General features: G+C 53.9%; 1 protein-coding gene across 3 annotated transcripts in view; it reads right to left on the bottom strand.

Annotated features, from left to right (window-relative positions):
* Positions 1-17,754, bottom strand: part of AHNAK2 (AHNAK nucleoprotein 2) — a 39,214-nt gene that overhangs the window by 15,675 nt on the left and 5,785 nt on the right. The window contains exons 1-7 of one of the 3 annotated variants that reach the window (XM_063793151.1): positions 15,494-15,735; positions 5,012-5,060; positions 2,655-2,713; positions 2,451-2,549; positions 1,650-1,751; positions 554-704; positions 29-213 (exon numbers count right to left, since the gene is read on the bottom strand). In XM_063793151.1, coding sequence (XP_063649221.1) covers positions 29-213; positions 554-704; positions 1,650-1,751; positions 2,451-2,549; positions 2,655-2,713; positions 5,012-5,060; positions 15,494-15,655 — 807 coding nt within the window. In that variant the 5' untranslated portion in view covers positions 15,656-15,735. Of the gene's footprint in view, positions 1-28; positions 214-553; positions 705-1,649; positions 1,752-2,450; positions 2,550-2,654; positions 2,714-5,011; positions 5,061-15,493; positions 15,736-17,754 lie in introns of those variants that run through there. The other 2 variants (XM_016926825.4, XM_016926824.4) reach the window with 2 other exon arrangements.

A 17,754-nucleotide genomic window follows, 5' to 3' on the forward strand; every position in this document is an offset into this window, starting at 1 on the left:
CCCTGCCCCCCGGGCATAGTGGTCTCACCTCCTTCTCCTTGCCCTGTGGGCCATGCTGGGCATCGCTGGAAGCCCACTCTTCATCCTGTGGGGCAGGGAGCTGCCGTCTGATTTTGAACTGAACCTTGTACGGCTCTGAATATTGAAGGATTTTGAGAGCATCTTCATATTTTATGTTGTCAAAGAACACGGTTGTACTGAGCAGCTGATCCCCTAGACCAAGAAAGAGCAGCCCCAGGGCCGGGTGTGTGAATGAGACGGGGTCTGCTGTCTTGCCTTGGCTGGCGAGGAGGGCCCCAGGGGCATGAATAGGGGGAATCCCACTGAGTCTGCCCCACCAGTCCCCCACTGAGTGCCTCAGGCACAGGCAAGGTGGATGGGGTCCCCCATTTTACTAGATGCAGTGGGTGATCCCAGCCTCAAGCTGTTGAGCAGAGGCGTGAGGAGGTCATCCTAAGCTCCAGGTGTGGTTCCTACCCCTCAATACCCCCTCCAGGTCCCTCCCATCCTGGTGGGGAGAATGGTGACCCCAGGGATGGAACTGCCATGGCACCTTCTCTCAAGTTAAAAAGCTTGGCGGCTGAGGAGTCCTTCAGCACTTGCTTGACGAAGATCCCCTGGTCCCCACCACCTGTGACACTGTAGCCACTGGCTCCTGCCTCCACCTCTGTCTTCAGCGTCACCTCTGTTGCCTCCTGGACAGCCTGGAGCAGAAGCACATCAGGGCCATGGTGAGCATGTGCCAGTCCCACCATAAGCATCCCTGCTGGGGCCTGTGTCTCCAGAGGATGGGCACCCCACCATCCTTTCCATCAGCCCAGACAACACAGAGCAGGGTAGGGTACCCACCAGGTGGGCGCAGGTAGCTGTCTCTGAGCTCTGGAGGAAGCCAGCTGGAACCTGCCAGAACTCTTGTCCCCACCCCAACCTGCCAGGACTTAGGCACAGCCTGTCCATGCCACCAGGCCCAGCAGGGCACCAGGAGCAGCGCAGAATGGATTCTGCTTTCCCTGTGGCCAGTTTCCCTTTTTCAGCTCCTTCATGCATTCTTCACAAACACGTGAAGCACCAGTTGTGTGCAAGGCACCTGATGCTCAAGACAAGGAAGCACAGCAATGCCAAGGAAAATACGGGACATTGGGTGCAGCCTGCCAGACCTGGGACAGGATGGGGCCTGTGTCCTGCAGAGCTCTTGGACTGCTGGGGCCTCCAAGGAAAAAAACTAGTTGCTTAAGAGGCAGAGTGCCCTCATCATTGGGTGCTAGCAGAGTCTAGCACCTTCCATAGTTACATGGCCTGGGTGCTGACTGGCCCTTTCAGCCCCACGGCTTGAATATGCAACAGACACCAGCACTGCCCCATTGCACAGAGGAGAAAATCGAGGTCTGTACAGCCAGGTCTACCTGGCCAGGAGCTTGGCTATGCATCAGACTCCACCCCAGGGAGGGGTGGAGAGGGCCAGGACCAGATGTAGCCTTCTGGAGCCCCTGCCCTTCCCCAGGCCTGACAAGGGGGACAAGAACACCCCTCCTCCCCAGGGCACGGGGCACACTGCCAGCCTCTTTGCTCCTGCTCTGACCTCGGACTCTCTGGCTGGATCCCTTGAGGACCGACACACCTCTGTGACCCTCAGCTCCTGCTGTACCCACCTCTGGACGACTCATCCTGAAAAATGTCCGTGAGTCCCCTGAATCTCGCTTCCACCAGGATCTCCGTCTCCCAGCAGAACCTTGCCTGCCGGGGGCGTCTTCCTGCAGCCACAAGTGTTGGGAGTTAGGCACCTGCCCCAGCTCAGGGACAGGGAGGGGCACAGGTAGGCTGGTGCCAGACCAGGAGCCCTCCCTTCAGAGGGGCCCAGAACTTCCAACACACAGCTGTGTGCAGAGGCAGCCGAGTTCCTCCAGGCACATCCACAGAGAAAAGACAACTCTCGGCCTTCCTGCTTCCCAACAGGGCCCAGCCTACAGCCCACAGCGCCCATAGGGAAGCCCCACAGCAACTGGAGTTTTGTATGGAGGGAGATAAGAAATTCAAATTGTACAAAAATGAATCCTTTCATAGACATGCCTCCTCTGATCCCTTCCCCGAGTCCTTGTCTTCAGAGGTAGCCATGGGGCCCTGTCCCCAAAGACAGCATGAGTGTGTTACACAGGTGCAGGGATGCACACACCCTGTGCCCCTGAAACACAAACACAGTAACACGAGGCCTGTCCCCATCAGCCCATACGCATGCTCACAAGAGCTGCAGGGCACCTCCATCCCACTGTGCCCTGGCCAGCCGCAGGGAGGGAGCCAAGGGCACAGAGGAGTCTGAGAGGACATCTGAATGGGCACTGCCCAGTGGGCAGCGGGGCAGGGCAGCAAGGCTGCACAGACATGCGTGAGTTGCCCACACAGGGCGATGCAGGAGGAGACCTGGGTGCCTGTGGGGCTCTGCCCAGCAGGCTCACCTGGAGTCCAAAGTCGGCAGCCTCAGTCGTGTATTCGTAGACAGGTGAAGACCCCTGCGGCCGTGGTCGAATGACCTCATCCACAGGCCCTTCAGTCACCTGACGGGAGAGAATCCAGTTATTTTTGCCACTCGGTTCTCCCAGGGCCCAGGGAGAATGGGGGCAGGGTATGAGGAGGACACACTTCCTCCTGCTCTCACTTACAGAGCGGTCATCTTCCGTTTCTGCACCTGGCTCCCCGGGCTGCAGCTGTCGGCCGGACACTGCAGAGAGAGTGGCTGTCAGTGGAGACAAGCAGGCTGGGGGAGCAGATCGGGGCCCGGGGGAGGGAGCCAGGAGTGTATGTACACTGTGGAGGTGTCATAGTCCTTTCCTGGACACTGGATCGGAGAGCAAATTCAGGGGCTGGGGGAAGATCTATAGCCACTGGGCTGGAGAGGCTGTGGCATCAGGTCAGGTAGCAGTGAATTGAGACTGGACTTATTCCAAGTTGGAACAGATTTAGTCCAAGAAAGTGACTAAACAAACACAAGGTGTTTGTTATTGTATAACCACACCCTGGGAGGATCAGAATCCAGAGCTGCCAGAATATATTATCTAAAATGTCCAGCAGCCACCAAAAAATTACAAGTTACGCGAAGAAACAAGAATGTATGGTCCATACTGAGAAACAAAGCAGTGAATGGGAAGTGTCTCTAAATGTCTACTAATGCTGGGTTTAATACAGACTTCAAAGAAACTATTAAAAGTTTGTTCAGGCCGGGCACGGTGGCTCATGCCTGTAATCCCAGGACTTTGGGAGGCTGAGGCGGGTGGATCACCTGAGGTCGGGAGTTCGAGACCAGCCTGACCAACATGGAGAAACCCCATCTCTACTAAAAATACAAAATTAGCCAGGCATGGTGGCACATGCCTGTAATCCCAGCTACTCAGGAGGCTGAGGTAGGAGAATCACTTGAACCTGGGAGGCGGAGGTTGTGGTGAGCCGAGATTGTGCCATTGTACTCCAGCCTGGGCAACAAGAGTGAAACTCCGTCTCAAAAAGAAAAAAAAAAGTTTGTTCAAAACACAAAAACAAATCATGTTTAAAAAATTAATGGAAAATATGTTAACAATGGCTCAATGAAGAGAGAATCTCATAAAGAAATAAAACTTATTTTTTAAAAGCAAGCAAAAATTCTGGAGTTGAAATTTTACTACTGGGGTTCACCAACAGATTTGAGATACCAGAAGAATTATCAACTTGTAGATTAATATAAATTAACCAATTTGAAGAACGGGGTCAGGGGGAAGATTGTTTGAAGAAAAACAGAGTCTCAGAGCATTAACCATAAGATAAAGAGGCAGAAGAGAGAGTTGAAGAAGTGATAGCTGAAAACAATCTGCAGAATCCAAGAAGCGCGACCAGACCTAAGCAGGAGAAACACAGAGATCCACACCTAGACACGTCACAGTCAAAATGCTTAAGAGAAAGGGCCCCATCACATAATAAGGGCACAAAAATACAACTAACACCTGAATCACATCAAAACCATAGAAGCTACGAGAAAGTGGAACAATATATTCAAAGGGCTGAAAGAAACTGTTGTCAACGAAGAATTTGATATCAAGCAACCTATCCTTCAAAAATAAAGGCAAAATAGTCTGGGCATGCTGGCTTATGCCTGTAATCCCAGCACTTTGGGAGGCTGAAGTGCGAGGATTGCTTGAGCCCAGAAACTCAAGGCCAGCCTGAGCAATATAGTAAGATCTCATCTCTACAAAAAAAAAATTTTTTTTTTGAGACGGAGTCTCACTCTGTCACCCAGGATGAAGTGCAGTGGCACGATCTTGGTTCACTGCAACCTCCGCCTCCCAGGTTCAAGTGATTCTTCTGCCTCAGCCTCCCGAGTAGCTGGGACTACAGACACGCGCTACCATGCCCAGCTAATTTTCATACGTTTAGGAGAGACGGGGTTTCACCATGTCGGCCAGGCTGGTCTCGAACTCTTGACCTTGTGATCCACCTGCCTCAGCCTCCCAAAGTGCTGGGATTACAGGCGTGAGCTGCCGTGTCCGGCCCAAAAATTTTTTTAAAAATTAGCGGGGCATGGTGGTGCATGCCTATAGTCCCAGCTGCTCAGGAGGCTGAGGCGGGAGGATAGCTTAAGCCTGAGAGGTTGAGGCTGCAGTGAGCTGTGATTGCACCACTTCACTCCAGTCAGGCAAAGCAAGACTCTGTCTCAAAAAAATAAAAATTTAAATTTTAAAAAAAGGAAAAATAAAGGCATTCCCAAATGAACAAAGACTTGGAAATGTCATTGCTAGCAAATCTGCCTTACAAGATATACTAAAGAAGTCCTTCGGACTGAAAGGAACTAATACCAGACACTAAGTCAAATGCACAGGAAGAAATGGAGAATGCAGAAAATGGTAACTATGCAGGCAAATATAAAAGACTCTATGAATATATATTGTCCTCATTTTATTTCTTAACTCCTTTCAAAAACAGAGGATTGTATAAAGCAAGGATTGACAAACTTTTCTTGAAAAAGGCAATATAGTGGATATTTTAAGCTTACCAGGCCACATGATCTCTGTTGCAACTCTGCAGCCATAGTACAAAAGCAGCTATAGATTATAGATAATATGTAAATAAATGAGCAAAACTGTTTCAACAAAACTTTACTTGTAAAACAAAAAGGAGGCTGGATTTAGAAGACAGGCAATCGTCTGTGAACCACTTATATAAGGCAACAATTCTAACACCATATTGTTAGGATTATAACATATATAGATACAGTATATAAGTGACAATAATAGCAAAAAGGAGTAGGAGGAGAGGGTATACAGTCAGCCTCTCATATCAGTGGTTTCTGTATCCTGAGTTCAATGAAACTTGGGTCAAAAATGTTCTCCCAAAAATTGCATCTGTACTGAACATGTGTAGACTTTTTTTCTTGTCATTATTCCCTAAACAATATAGTATACCAGCTATTTACATAGCATTTACATTGCATTAGGTATTATAAGTAATCTAGAGATGATTTAAAGTATAGCGGAGGGAAGATGTATGTAGGTTATTTGCAAATACTACATTGCTTTATAGAAGGGACTTGAGCATCCATGAATGTTGGTATCTGAGGGAGGTCCTAGAAGCAATCCCTCATGGATGCTGAGGCACAAGTGTACCCTGGACCAAAGTTTCTATAATTTACCAGAATTAAGCTGGCATTGCCTGGGGCTGGGAGTGGGAAGGGAGATTGATTGTAAATGGGGTTGAGAAAATTTGGAAGGTGATGGAGGTCTTCCAAAACTGGATTGTGGTAATGTTTGCACAACTCTATAAGGTTAGTAAAATGATTGAATTGTACATTTACAATGGGTGAGTTCTATGGTTTATAAACTGTACCTCAATGAAACTGTAAAAGAAAAAGGTAATTAACTGTATAAAACAAAAATAAGTCAGCACGGTGGCTCACACCTGTAATCCCAGCACTTTGGGAGGCCAAGGAGGGCAGATCACTTGAGGCCAGGAGTTTGAGACCAGCCTGGCCAACATGGTGAAATGCTGTCTCTACTAAAAATACAAACATTAGCTGGGCATGGTGGTGCACGTCTGTAATCCCAGCTACTCAAGAAGCAGAGGCAGGAGAATCACTTGAACCCAGGAGGTGGAGGTTGCAGTGAGCTGAGATTGTTCCACTGCACTCCAGCCTTGGTAACAGACCAAGACTCTGTCTCCAAAAAAAAAAAAAACAAATAAAATAAAATGTATCTTAGAATTTTACAAATATAGAAGTAAAGCATATGACAGGATGGGGATGGAGTGCAAAAGTTGCTGTTGTGGGCCGGGCACGGTGGCTCACGTCTGTAATCCCAGCACTTTGGGAGGCCGAGGCGGGCGGATCACGAGGTCAGGAGATCAAAACCATCCTGGCTAACACAGTGAAACCCCATCTCTACTAAAAATAAAAAAAAATAGCTGGGCGAGGTGGCGGGCGCCTGTAGTCCCAGCTACTTGGGAGGCTGAGGCAGCAGAATGGCGTGAACCCCGGGGGGCAGAGCCTGCAGTGAGCCGAGATCACGCCACTGCACTCCAGCGTGGGCAACAGCGAGACCCCGTCTTAAAAAAAAAAAAAGTTGCTGTTGTGAAGATCTTACATTATACTTAAAGTAGGACAATCTTACTTGAAATTATACTGTAATAAGTTAAATATTCAGGGTATAAACCATAATGCAACCATTAAAAAAATAAAAAGATGTATAGGTAATAAGCCAATAGTGGAACCAAAATGGAATGCTAGGCTGGGCGCAGTGGCTTGTGCCGTAATCCCAGCACTTTAGGAGACCGAGGCAGGAGGAACACTTGAGGCCAGGAGTTTGAGACTAGCCTGGGCAACACAGTGAGACCTCATCTTTAGAAAATATTTAAAAATTAGCCATGCATGGTGGTGCACATCTGTATTCCCAGCTACTCGGGAGGCTGAGGTGGGAGGATCACTTGAGCCCAGGAGGTTGAAGCTGCAGTGAGCCAAGCTCATGCCACTGCACTCCAGCCGGGGCAGCAAAGCAAGACCCTGTCTCAAAAAACAAACAAACCAAAAAACACCTAGATCTCCTTTTTGAAACACTGCAGTAAAAACTGGCAAAACTGAAAGGAGAAATAAATCCACAATTATTATACAATAGGAGATTCTAACACTCTTAGGAAATGATAACCTTACAAAGTAGAATAGGGGAAGATACAAAACACTTGAAGTACCCATCAACCAACGAGACCAAACTGGCACTGGGAGAACACTCCTGACAGCAGCCGGTGCATGCTGCTCTCAGGTGCACAGGGGACAGTCACTGAGACAGGCCCCACGCTGGCTCAGAAACCTGTCTCGACGAATTTAAAATAACTTCAGTCATCCGAGTTCTCTTCTCTGACCCCCAGTGGAATCAAGACAGTGTGGCAGAAACACAAATCAGTGAACAGAAAACAAAGTCCAGAACAGCCCCACACTTACATGGCCAATTCATTCTTGTTTGTTGGTTGGTTTGTTTTGTTTTGAGACAGGGTCTCACTCTGTCTCTCAGGCTGGAATGCAGTGGCACAATCTCAGCTCACAGCAACTTCTGCCTCCTGGGTTCAAGCGTTTCTGGTGCCTCATCCTCCCAAGTAGCTGGGATTACAGGCATGCGCCATCATGCCTCACTAATTTTTTTTTTTTTTTTGGTACTTTTAGTAGAGATGGGGTTTCACCATGTTGCCCAGGCTGGTCTTGAACTCCTGGCCTCAAGTGATCCACCTGCCTTGGCCTCCCAAAGTACAGGCGTGAGCCACCATGCCCGGCCAAATTCTTGTCAAAGCAGCCCAGTTATTCCAACAGAAAGCAAAGTCTTTTCACCGAATGGTCCTGGAACAGCTGGGTATTTACTGGGAAACCAATAGACCTGGACCCTTCCATCCCATCACTCATGAAAATGAATTCGAAATGAATCATAGAGGGGAATGTAAAACCAAAAACTATAAAACTTCTAGAAGAAAATATAGGAGAACTTCTTTAACACCTCGAGGGCAGCAAAGTTTTCTTAGGATACAGAAGGTAAGGATCATAGAACGAAAACTGATAAATTTAAGTTCTCATAATTTAAAACACTGGCCTTAAGAGCTTTCATTTTCCTCAGAAAACGAAAAGGCAGTGAATGTATCTGGCAAAAGACTTGCATGGAGCCTGTGTACAACTCAACGGAAGAGAAAAAGCTCAACTAAAAATGGGCAGCAGATTTGAACAGACATTTCACAAAAGAAGATGTACGAGTGTTCAATAAGTACAAGGAAAGATGCTCAACATTTTCAGTCATCAGGAAAATGCAAATCAAGACCAATGGAACAGAACAGAGATCCCAGAAACAGACACACGTACACAAAGCTGTGATGATCTGTTCAACACATGGCCTGGGATCCATGGGATAGCCATATGGAAAAACATTAATCTTCGCCCCACCTCAGCCAGAGAAAATTAATTTCATGTGGATTACAGATCCAAAATTAAAGGCTTAACAATAAAATTTCTAGAAAATAAATAGAAATTACTTTTGGAGTAGGGGAAAAATTCTTAAACAGAACACACAAAAATGACAGATATTGGTCTATATTAAAATTAAGAGCTTCTGGCCGGGCGCGGTGGCTCACGCCTGTAATCCCAACACTTTGGGAGGCCGAGGCGGGCGGATCACGAGGTCAGGAGATCGAGACCATCCTGGCTAACACGGTGAAACCCTGTCTCTTCTAAAAATACAAAAAATTAGCCGGGTGTGGTGGCAGGCACTTTTTGTCCCAGCTACTCGGGAGGCTGAGGCAGGAGAATGGCGTGAACCCGGGAGGCGGAGCTTGCAGTGAGCTGAGATCACGCCACTGCACTCCAGCCTGGGCGACACAGCGAGACTCCATCTCAAAAAAAAAAAAAAAAGAAAAAGAAAAAAGAATTAAGAGCTTCTGTTCATCAAAAAACACCACTAAGGGCATGAAATGTAAATTAGTATAGCCATGATAGAAAACACTATGGATGGTTCCTCAAAAAATTAAAAATAGAACTACCATTTGATCCAGCAGTCCCACTACTGGGAATATATCCAAAGGAAATGAAATCGATAAATTGCAGCTATCTTTGCCCAAAACACAGATTGGGCAAAGATACCTGCAATACATTTACCAACCAAAGGCCTCCAACCCAGAATGCACAAAGAATTCTTGCAAACCAAAAGACAAACAACCAGATAGAAATATGGGCAAGAAAACACTGGAAAGGTAGCTCATTGAAGAGGATATTCAACCAGCCGATTAGTATATGGAAAGATGGCCAGCATTTCTAGTCATCTGGGCAATGCTAACAAAACCACGAGGTGCCATATGCTCCCAGGAGAATGGCTGAAATGGAAAAGTCGAGGCGGACCACCTGGAGACAAGGCCTGGGGCAGCTGGAACTCCATCCTGGTGTGGGTTGGGGGTCAGCTGGCGCAACCACTTGGAAACAGCCTGGTAGAGCCTTACCCTGTGGCCCAGCAACTCATAGCCAGGGGCAGAGCCAAGAAATATGCGCACATATGTCCCTCAAAAGATGGATGCAGGAACATCCATCTCAGTATAATCTGCAGCACCCGGAAACCAGAGATTCAAATGTCCATCAACAGTAGAATAAAAAAAATGCGAGGTATTTGTCCAATGGAACAGTATATGGTATAAACTATGCCTACGTGCAACGTGGAGGAAGTTCACAAACACAAGGTTGAGACACAGAAGCTAGATATAAAAAGCGCTCGTACCGGGGGAGCCCGTCACATCCAGCTCACAGTCAGGCTCAGGCCACCTAGGGCTGAAGTCACCAGGGGAAGCAGGCAGACAGGGTCTCCTGGAGAGGACTAATTACTTGGGTGTGCCATGGTTTGTACCCTTTCTCCATAAAAAATTTTAGAATTCTATATAAAATCAAACACAACTATAAACTTTACACTAATAAATCTGAAAATTTCGATTGATTGGATATATTCCGAGAAAACCCACAAGAAGAACCAAACTTGTCCAACCCACGGCCCACAGGCCGCATGTGGCCCAGAACAGCTTTGAATACGGCTTAACACAAATTCATAAACTTCCTAAAACTTTATTACACTCTTTTGCAATTGTTTCTTTTAGCTCATCAGCTATCATTAGTGTAGTTTATGTGTGACCCAAGACAATTCTTCTTCCAATGTAGCCCAGGGGGGCCAAAAGATAGGACGGACGCCCCGATGGATAATCCAAGTATTTTTGTAACGATTTAAAAATCAACATGGTGAAACCCCATCTCTACTAAAAATACAAAAATTAGCCGGGCATGGTGGCAGGCGCCTGTAATCCCAGCTACTAGGAAGACTGAGGCAGGAGAATCACTTGAACCCAGAAGGCAGAGGTTGCAGTGAGCCAAGATCATGCCATTGCACTCCAGCCTGAGCAACAAAAGCAAAACTCTGTCTCAAAAAAAAAAAGAAAAGAAAAGAAAAGAAAAAATCAAATCCCTTATTTAAAACCGTCCCACAAAAAGGACTCCAGGCTCAACCCCACTCTGAATTATACTCTAAATATTCCAAGAAGAAACAGTACCAATCTTACACCAACTCTGGCGCCCTGGCCTGGGCTCCAGGGCCTCCCTCCTGCAGTGACGAGGAGGGTCTCAGACCTAAGGCCCCCATCCCTGCCCCAGACCCAGTTGCTGGTAGGACACTGATTGGGAAGGAGCATGTCCCTATCCTTTGGGGTGGTGTGCTGGCCTCGGGGACCAGCTGCTCCCTGTCCCCTGCGGTAGGTGTCCTGGCCTTGGGGACTGTCCCACGAAGACAGATGGGGAGGCCCAGTCCCAGCAGTGGTCTAGGTCTGGCTGCTCCTCTGGCCAGTGTGCTGTGTGGCCCTGAGTAAGCTCATCCCCTCTCTGAGCTTTCATTCCCTCATGGATACGTGGACCACCCTGCCTGCCCTGACTGTAGGTTGCTGGGCTACAGACACTGCTCCCGCAGAGGCACCCCCAGGGCCATGCCTGCTCATCCCAAGAGCACCTCTGCCTGCGCAGGCCCCTGCCGCTCCCTCGCTGCTTCACGGGCCTTTCCTTGCCCTTCTGCAAGATGGCTCACAGCCCAGGGCCCCTCTGGCTCTGCTCGCAGGCCTGGCAGGGCTGGAGGATGGTGTCTCCTGGAGGAGTTTCTCTCAAGCGGAGGAAGAGGAGGGCAGGGGGTGAGGGCACGCAGGGCTGGGTCAGTGCCAGGGGGCATCAACACTCACCCCCACGCCATCCCGGCCCCGCCACCTTCCTACTGCTCCGGGGGCCAGGCCCAGACCCCTGGCCTCCATAACCCCCCAGCAGAGCCACAACCTCCGTTTCCCCCACCTGCCAAACCAGCCTTGCCCAAGGCGTCAGCCCAAGAATTGTACCCCTGGCAACCCCACAACACGATCTCCTCCACAGGCCCCTTCTCCCTAACCAGGCAGTGAAGGGGCAAGACCCTGTCTCCCTTCTGCACAGCTCTGTCCTGGCCACCTGGGCCCATCTCACTCACCTTTGCATTCAGACACTGCCCCACCACCTGACAGGGCCCCTGCTGCTCCCACCTGGACGCACCCCCAACCTGCACAGACAGAACTTGGCCAGCCCCACCGCTCTGCCTCCCAGATGGCTGCCAAACCCTCCACTCCTTGCCCACCTGCCCCCTCCCACTCCCTCCACGTGGCCCTGCCAGGGCTCCCCAGTGCACCCCACAACCCTGAGGGACCACCAGCTGGGGCCACCCCGGCCCCTCTGGAGCTGCCTGGAGCTCCAGCCACACCAGACCCACAGCAAATTCGTGGGATGGGGCGGTGCCAAGGAAAGGGACAGGAATCTGGCCAGAGCCTGCCCACCGCTAAGCCAAGGGCAATGGCAGGTAAGCCACTCTCTGGCCTCAGTTTCCCTTCCTGCTCCGCCCAGACCCTGCCGCTCAATCCCCAAGGTGGGTAACATATGTGAAAACTGAGGCTGGGGGAGGGGAGCCACTTACCCAAGGGGACCCAGCCAGTAGGTGTGGAGCTGGGGCAACTACCTAGCAGGGCTGGGGGCAGAGGAGGGTCCCTGGGTCACTTGGCCCACAGCTGCTCCCCTGGCAGCAGGTGCAGCTGGGGTCATGAGTGGGGAGGGGCTCCACTGCCTCGGAGACCGGGTGTCCCAGGCCCTGCCCAGCACTCAGGGTGGGGCAGGTGTTCTGAGGCTGCCCAGAAACCCAGCCGCCTCCCCGTCCCTCCGCAGCCTCCCCAGCCAAAAAGCCCCACCCAGCTGGCAGAAGCCTGGATGGGTTGGGGGTGGGGGGCAGCTGCCGTGAGGCCCAAGAAAGGGTCAGGAGGGCAACTCCTTGGAGAAGGGACTCGCCAGGCAGGGAAACACAGGTCTGCTGGGCTGGGGGTGGGCACCACGGTCAAGGGCCCCTGAGCTGGGCACAGCCGGCTGCACTCCCAAATCTCTCCAGGGTAGTCTTGTGGGTGTTGGGGCCGGTGAGGGAGGGTGTCGACAGCAAGCCCTGGGCACACCCTGTGCTGGGAACCTGCATGGGGGAAGGAGGAGGAGACGTGACCAGCCCTGCTCCTGCTGGCCCTCGTGCCTGGTCCTGCCACGGGCCCACGCGGGACAGTCCTCAGCCCCACCCTCAGCCACCGCACTGGGAGCGGCTGTTCCTACACTGCCTGTGGTGGGGATGGAGTGAGAGGCTCCGCGAGCGGCAGACCTGCCTCTGGCCACAGAGCTGCGCAGTGGGGACCCCTCCAGCCACTGGGCTGGCAGGAGCCTGGCCCAGGAACACAAACAGGAAGGGGGAAATCCTGCCCACAAAGGGATAAGGCTGCGCAGCCAGGCTACCGGCCTCGGAACCGCGCCAGTGGGGAGAGAGAGGAAGGCCCCCAGTATCCCAGTCCCCCACCAAGAGCACCGCCTCCCAGGCCCGAGCTCCTGAGGAAGCCCCGCCTCGGCCGCAGAGCGCAGGGGAGGCCGCCTTTGCCCGCCCCACCTCCGGTTCTCCCAGACAGGCTCTGCAAGTGGCCCCATCACCTGAATCATGACACTGCTTGTTGACGGTCACCAAAGCCCCACTTCACAGAGGAGAATGTGGAGGTGACTTGCCTGAGCCAGGCCCAGCTGGTCAGGCTGTTGGCACCTGGTTCCTTCCCCAATGCCCTTCCCCCACTCCCTGGGCCCCCCAGCGCCCTGGCCTCAACACTACCATTAACATTCCTGCGGGTGAAAACTTGAACCTTGTGGAGGGACCCCGGGACCCAGGTCAATCCCTTGCATGCCAGGGCAGGTGGGGGTGGTACCACAGTGAAAGCCGCAGAGGACACCCACCCTGGCCCAGAAAAGCTGCCTCCCCGAGAACTGGACTATCCTGGGGCAGGGCCTGAGCAGGCGGGGCCTCAGGAAGTGTGTTTGGGGGACGAGCAGATCCTGGCTGGGAGGCGGGGTGCGGGCGCGGGGAGGGGCGGAGCGGGAGGGGAGAAGGAACACAGGCTGGGGAGTGTGGCAGAGGCTCACCAACACCCCTGCTCCACAGCTGGGTCCAAATTGAGGACTCCCACCAGCCACCAGCTAAATGAGGGTTCTTGGAGGGTCCAGAACAGGTCCGTGGGGGGAGGAGGTGGATTTTGCTTAAACAAAATCCAAGTTTGCCTCTAAACTGGCAGCCCCAGGGCCCCATCTCTGGCCTCCAGGTGGGAGGGCATGGTTGGGTGCATTTGCAAGTCCCCAGGGCCCTGGGGGCTGGCAGGGAGGAGACTGGCTCTCCAGTGGCCGGAAAAGTCCATCCTGGGTGGGAGGAACGAATGGCCCACTCCAGGTTTGCAGGTGTGTGTGTGCACACGTGTGTGCTCACAGGATGTACGTGCTCAGGTGCTAGGGCGCGTGTGCACTTGTGTGTCTGGCCTGGGCTCCTCCCTCTGAACACCCATGGACAGCCCAGAGTGAGGCCGTGGAGGCGGGAGCCCTGTGGGAGTCACTGCCCTCGGGCTGGAAACCCGGTGCCCACCCAGACGCAGGCGCACACAGCCGGCTGCACTTGGGCCTCACCCAGTCGTGGAACTTCATGAAGAAGGTGCCAAGCGGCCTGACTGTCATGAGACCTTCAGACTTTCCTGAGCAACATTCCCCGCCCCTCCCCGATGCTTCTTGAGATAACTCTCTCGGGATGAGCTCAGGCTCTTGCTCCTGCCTCTGTCTGCCTCCAAGGCTGCAAGAGGGCTGGGGAAGCCAGACTCAGTCCCCTAGACCTGGGAGCTGGGCTCCTTGCCCATCCAGCAGCCATTCCCCACTGCAGCCCAGCTGCACCCGTGAGGCTGTTCACATCACCGTCTCCCGAAACAACCTTCCGTAGCTCCCTGGTGCCGTCCATCGGTCAGACTGGCCTGGCAGCCTCTCCGTGCCTGCTCTAGCCCTAGCCGACATCCCCAGCCTCTCCAGCCCTCACTGTGCCTGCCTGGGCCACAGGCGCTCTCTCTCTGGGCTTTCCCAGGCTGTCTTCTCTGCTGGGCAAATTCACAGACTGAGCTTGGCCACCCTGCCATGGCTTCTGGACACTGCCTGCTCCCTGGTCCCCAGAACACTTTGCTCACCAAGCACTCAGAGCCTGGCACACAGTAGGTGCATAATAAATGCTAGTGCAGGCAGTGCATGGGAAAAAGGAAGGAGCTTGTCAGATCTCCTGGAAAAGCCTGGTAAGTCTGAGGGTGGGAGCCAGTTGATGGGGATGGGAGGGCAGCAGGTGGGCCCAGTTCATCTCCTTCTGCTCCTGGAGAAACTGAGGCACAGGGTAGCACATGCGCCACCTCTCCAAGGGATTTGGCAGCCAAAAGGAACAGCCCCATGCTCCCATCCATCCCAGGCGGGCTAGCCTGAGCCAGTTTCCCTGGGCTGAAAGGCCGGCCCCACAGACGTCCAGGGCAGTGTGACCCTGTGATGGGGCTACCCATCGCCCCAGGCCCCCACAGCCCACCTCGGGCACCCCCAGGAGAGTAAACCTGGCCTTTGGAAGCAACCACCCTCCACAGCCACCCAGGGCCCCTGTGCACCAAGCAAGCACAGGGTCATCTGAGGACCCTTCCCCAGGCCCCACGCCCACCTTGGGGACTTGCAGACCTGCGGCTGCCCTGAGTGTGGGTGCTCTTGGCATTCACCTCCCCCCACACCCAGGCTCCTTGGAAACAAGAGCCACTGTCCCCTACCTGCCCAGGGCCCACAGCTCGGTGTCCTGCCACACACCTTGTATGGCCTGGGCTCCGCCAGCACCCCAGGGACCAGGACCCAGGATAAGGGGCTCCAGGGCTTTCTCCCTGACATCCCTGCCCAGCCCGCTGGCCCTGGCTGGAGCCACGGTGAACTAACACCCCTGCCCGTCTGTCAGCTGCAGGTCAGGGGGATGCCTAGCCCAGCTCTGTTCCTCCAGCCCCCCTTGCTGGTGGCCTGCTGGCCCCCACAGACCCGCGGAAGAGTGAGGCAAGCAGGTGTCCAGGCATGGACACAGGAGCCACTTACCAAGGAAGCTACAGACGCTCTCCCAACTGGCCCAGAAGTGAAGATCCCAACTGGCCACCTCCCCCTGCCACGCCCGGTTCTTCCCTCCACAGCTCCTCCCCCCATTGTCCCGCCTCCGCCTGCTCCTAGGGCTGGCTCTGGACCCTGCCAGGACCCCCACATCGCACCAGAGGGAGTGGGCGGGTCCCCTGATGGGCCAGGAGCCTGGCCAGCCCCCAACACTCACTAAGCTTCTTGGAGCTGGGGACCCCACCCTGAGTGCCCCCCCCCCCCCACCCCGCAGCCTGAGCAGCTGACTGCAGAGTAACAGACCGCTCTGAGTCACACAGCCAGCCCAGTCTGGTGAGTGCCTTAGTGTGCGCCAGGTCCTGCTGTGTGGACAGACACAGGCCTGAGGCAGGTCCCTCCCAGGCAGGCTCTGCACAAACCCTGTGTCTCAGTTTCCCTATGGGGGCCAGGACAGAGGCTGGCCCAGAAGGGAGGAGAGGCATGGCCTAAGGGCCTGCCCCCATGGTCACTGGGCCAGTGACCTTGGGGCCTGGTCATCTGCCACCTGCCTGAGCCCCCAGGGCAGCCGACCCTGGCATCCCTTCAGCCCGCTCAGCTCAAACTCACAGCGGCCACCACACCTCGAAGCACCAGGGTATCTGGTAAGCAGGGTGAGGTGGGGCTCAGGAACCAGCATTTTTTGAAACAGGGTCTCTCTCTCACCCAGGTTGGAGTGCAGTGGTGCGATCATGGCTCACTGCAGCCTCAAACTCCTGGACTCAAACCATCCTCCCGTGTCAGCCTCTCAAGTGGCTGGGGCTCCAGGTGACGCCACCACACCTGGCTAATTTAAAAAAATTTTTGTAGAGATAGGATCCTCCCATATTGTCCAGGCTGATCTCATACGCATGGGCTCAGGTGATCCTCCCGCCTTGGCCTCCCAAGTGGCTGGGGCTGCAGGCACACACCAGCATGCCTGGCTAATTTTTAAATTTTTTGTAGAGACAAGGTCTCCCTGTGTTGCCCTGGCTAGTCTCAAACTCCTAGGCTCAAGTGATCCTTCTGCCTCAGCCTCCCAAACTGCTGGGATTACAGGTGTGAGCCTCCGCACTGGCCTAGCTTTTTTTTTTAACAAGCCTCCCATCCTTCCCCGTCATTTCAATACAAGTGGTGGCTGAGAAACACCTGAGTCCCATGACCCCAAGTCCCCCACTATCCAGAGCTCCAGCTGCCTGGCCCACCTCCTGGTCACCTCACCCTGCTGCACCCTGGGCCCTTAGCCCCCACTCCTCTTTGCTCTGGGCAGCCAGGAGGCTCCAGCAGGACTCAACCAGCTGTGCTACGTGTAGCCCCACTGGGATCCCAGGGTGCCAGCCCTGTGCCCATAGCCTGGGTGTGGACGTGCCTCCAACAGGCAGTCTGGAGCAGGCCCGCACAGCCGAGGCCCAGCCCAGGCCTTAGGGGCAGCGAGGGGTCAGACCCAGCCTGGGAGGTCAGCGATGGAACGGCTTGCACCTGCACCAGGCCCCAACGGCATGGGAAGAGGTGGGAAGGTGCAGTTGAGAGGGATGCCAGGGCGGCCTGAGGTGGGCACACAGAGAAGGGGTCCTCAAGTAGGCCAGAAGACTTCAAGGGCAGGGAAGGCTCTGTCCCAGCCCCAGGGCAGGGGCACTTGCCGGCAAATGGGGTGGGAGAGGCCTCAGGGGCTCCTCAGGCCTGAAAGGCGGGGACCTGATTCCAGGCCCCTTCTGGGCCTCCCCCCATTGCAATACCCTAAAAAGGCTGACACAAAAACCTAACGGTCGCAAAGATAGAAAACGACTCTATTTACACGGAGGCAGGAAAGCTGGCCACGTCTGCTCCAGGGACACTCCCAGACAGCTCTCACCTGGGAACGCTGTTTACCTGTTTACCACCTGACACCCACACTCAGCCAGGCAGGGCAGGGCTGGCTGAGTCAGCGCCGTACCCAGAGGCCCAGCCCGGCTGGAGTGGGACAGGAAGGAGACGCTGGCACAGAGCGGGGCCGTCACGCCAGACACAGCACTGACCCCCACAAGAGCCTTTGCTGGGGCCCCCACCCCAGCTACGCCCACCTCACAGCAGCCAGAGGGAGGTGCCCTGCACAGCTGGCCACAGCGCTGGCCACGCAAGCCCTTCCCAGACCCTCGCTGCAGTGCGGCCAGTGTGGTCCGCCAAGCCCTGGAACACATGACCGAGATCTCCTCCTGGTGCACCCTCCCCAACGCGGACAGCCATGGGAACGCACCACA

Source organism: Pan troglodytes, chromosome 15 (assembly GCF_028858775.2).
Source record: "Pan troglodytes isolate AG18354 chromosome 15, NHGRI_mPanTro3-v2.0_pri, whole genome shotgun sequence".
Classification (NCBI taxonomy): domain Eukaryota; kingdom Metazoa; phylum Chordata; class Mammalia; order Primates; family Hominidae; genus Pan; species Pan troglodytes.